Source organism: Gastrolobium bilobum, unplaced genomic scaffold (assembly GCF_033153095.1).
Source record: "Gastrolobium bilobum isolate Gb01-03AN ecotype WA unplaced genomic scaffold, APGP_CSIRO_Gbil_v1 utg25312, whole genome shotgun sequence".
In the NCBI taxonomy this organism is placed as follows: domain Eukaryota; kingdom Viridiplantae; phylum Streptophyta; class Magnoliopsida; order Fabales; family Fabaceae; genus Gastrolobium; species Gastrolobium bilobum.
In genome coordinates, this window is record NW_026896214.1 from 16,018 (window position 1) to 17,612 (window position 1,595).

The following is a 1,595-nucleotide window of genomic DNA, read 5'->3' on the forward strand; positions in this document are numbered from 1 at the left end:
TTAAGCTTGAACCACTTTTCCTTGTGGATGTCTAATCATGTATACATGTTCTTCACCAGTGCATTTATCTACCTTGACAACCCAACGATTTCTTATCTTACTCATTCCAAATCCATATTTTGGACTAGTGGCACTTGCTCCAAATCTTGTCACAAGCAACCCTTCTCCTATGGGAAGCAACTGAGTTTTTGAACCACATGATCTCCAAGACCCTTTGCAGCTAAATGCATTTAAACCAACAACCATTGTGCCATTTTGCTTGCCACCACCAACTTGAACAGCTTTAAGAATCTCTTCATGGTTCACAAGGTTACAATCAATGAGCACAAAATCAGCATGGTTTAAAAGCAGTTCTTGAGCTTCTTCTCTAACAATGAATTGAACTTGAGGAGCAGCTATTCCCAATACATTTTTGGAAGCATTTAGCTCTTCATGGCTATGGAAAATGCAAACAACATGGCCACCAGTTTGATGAGCAGCAACAACAAGGGCTAGTAGTGTGGTAGAGTCTGCTAAACCAGCACATGCCACAACCATTACTTGTGCATTGTTTCCAGCAGCTAGTGCTGATATAAACTCAGCAACTGCTGGCTCTTTTGCATTTTGACCCTGAAGAAAAATAACACAAATTCTGATCAGAAAAGATTGTTATGATAAAATTCTAACAATAGAATGTTGAAGAATTCTAGCTAGAAATTTTTTTTTTTTTGAATACTAACCATTTTCAAAGTGCTGAGATAGGCCTTTGTGGCATTTTCTGCAGACCAACAAGCCATGGTTTAGATTTATATGTGGCTCTTTTGTGTCCTCTATAAGGCTTTTCTTGGATAGAAGAGAGAGGATATTCAAAGCTTTGATGCAAATGTTGTGTGTGCCTTGGATTTAGTTCTTGAGGTTATATATATATATAGGAGCAAACAAGGGACACATGGTGAGTGATGTGTTAGTCCAACTGGCACATGACATAGAAAAATAATATATATAAAAAAAATACTTCTGGGTACAACTTAGGTAGGTTTATTAAAAATGTTCATTATTTAATTCGTAATCAATACTGCAAAAGATTGTTTCCAATTTTGGTCATTTACTAAATATATATGGTAGAATATGTATAAAAAGACAAGATTGATAATTTTGGAGTTTAATCCAAATTGCTATTTTGGAAATATGTCAGTAGTTTCCAATTTGGATTTTCTTAGTGGGCAAGTAGGTAATAAATTGCATTTCTTATTGAAGTTTTATTGGTCAGTAAGTTTTTGGCTGCCTTATATGACTATTCTTAACAACTAAGTATTTTGTGTTATTACTTAAGGTTTATCAAAATTTAAGGGTGAGATAAGAGTAAGATAGTTATGAATCAGAGAGTTTATAAATAATTTTTTATGTTATCTGAGCTAAAATTGATAATCATTGAGTGCCATGAGTTTTTTTTCATTTTTATTTTAAGTTTTACATTTTTCTCTCGTGCGACAGGATCGTTTGACATTGGTGTTAATTAAAAAATCCATCTTATGTGAACATTGATTTTCGTCTTATGGTTGTAATTTATTGAATTATAATCATTAATTAATTATTAATTTTTAATAATAATTATT

General features: G+C 32.9%; 1 protein-coding gene across 1 annotated transcript; it reads right to left on the reverse strand.

Moving 5' to 3' along the window:
• On the reverse strand, positions 1 to 776 carry LOC133298274 (uncharacterized). The gene is made up of 2 exons (XM_061497537.1): positions 720 to 776; positions 1 to 609 (listed from the first exon to the last, which is right to left on the reverse strand). Exons 1-2 carry the CDS (start codon positions 774 to 776, stop codon positions 1 to 3), a joined length of 666 nt encoding a protein of 221 aa, XP_061353521.1.
• Positions 777 to 1,595: the final 819 nt, after the last annotated feature.

What these genes read in the sequence shown, in the direction of transcription:
- LOC133298274 (XM_061497537.1), bottom strand. Translation starts at nt 776, where the DNA reads ATGGCTTGTTGGTCTGCAGAAAATGCCACAAAGGCCTATCTCAGCACT. An exon ending in ATCTCAGCACTTTGAAAATG is followed by an intron (nt 610 to 719) that starts GTTAGTATTCAA and finishes ATTTTTCTTCAG; the next exon opens with GGTCAAAATGCAAAAGAGCC.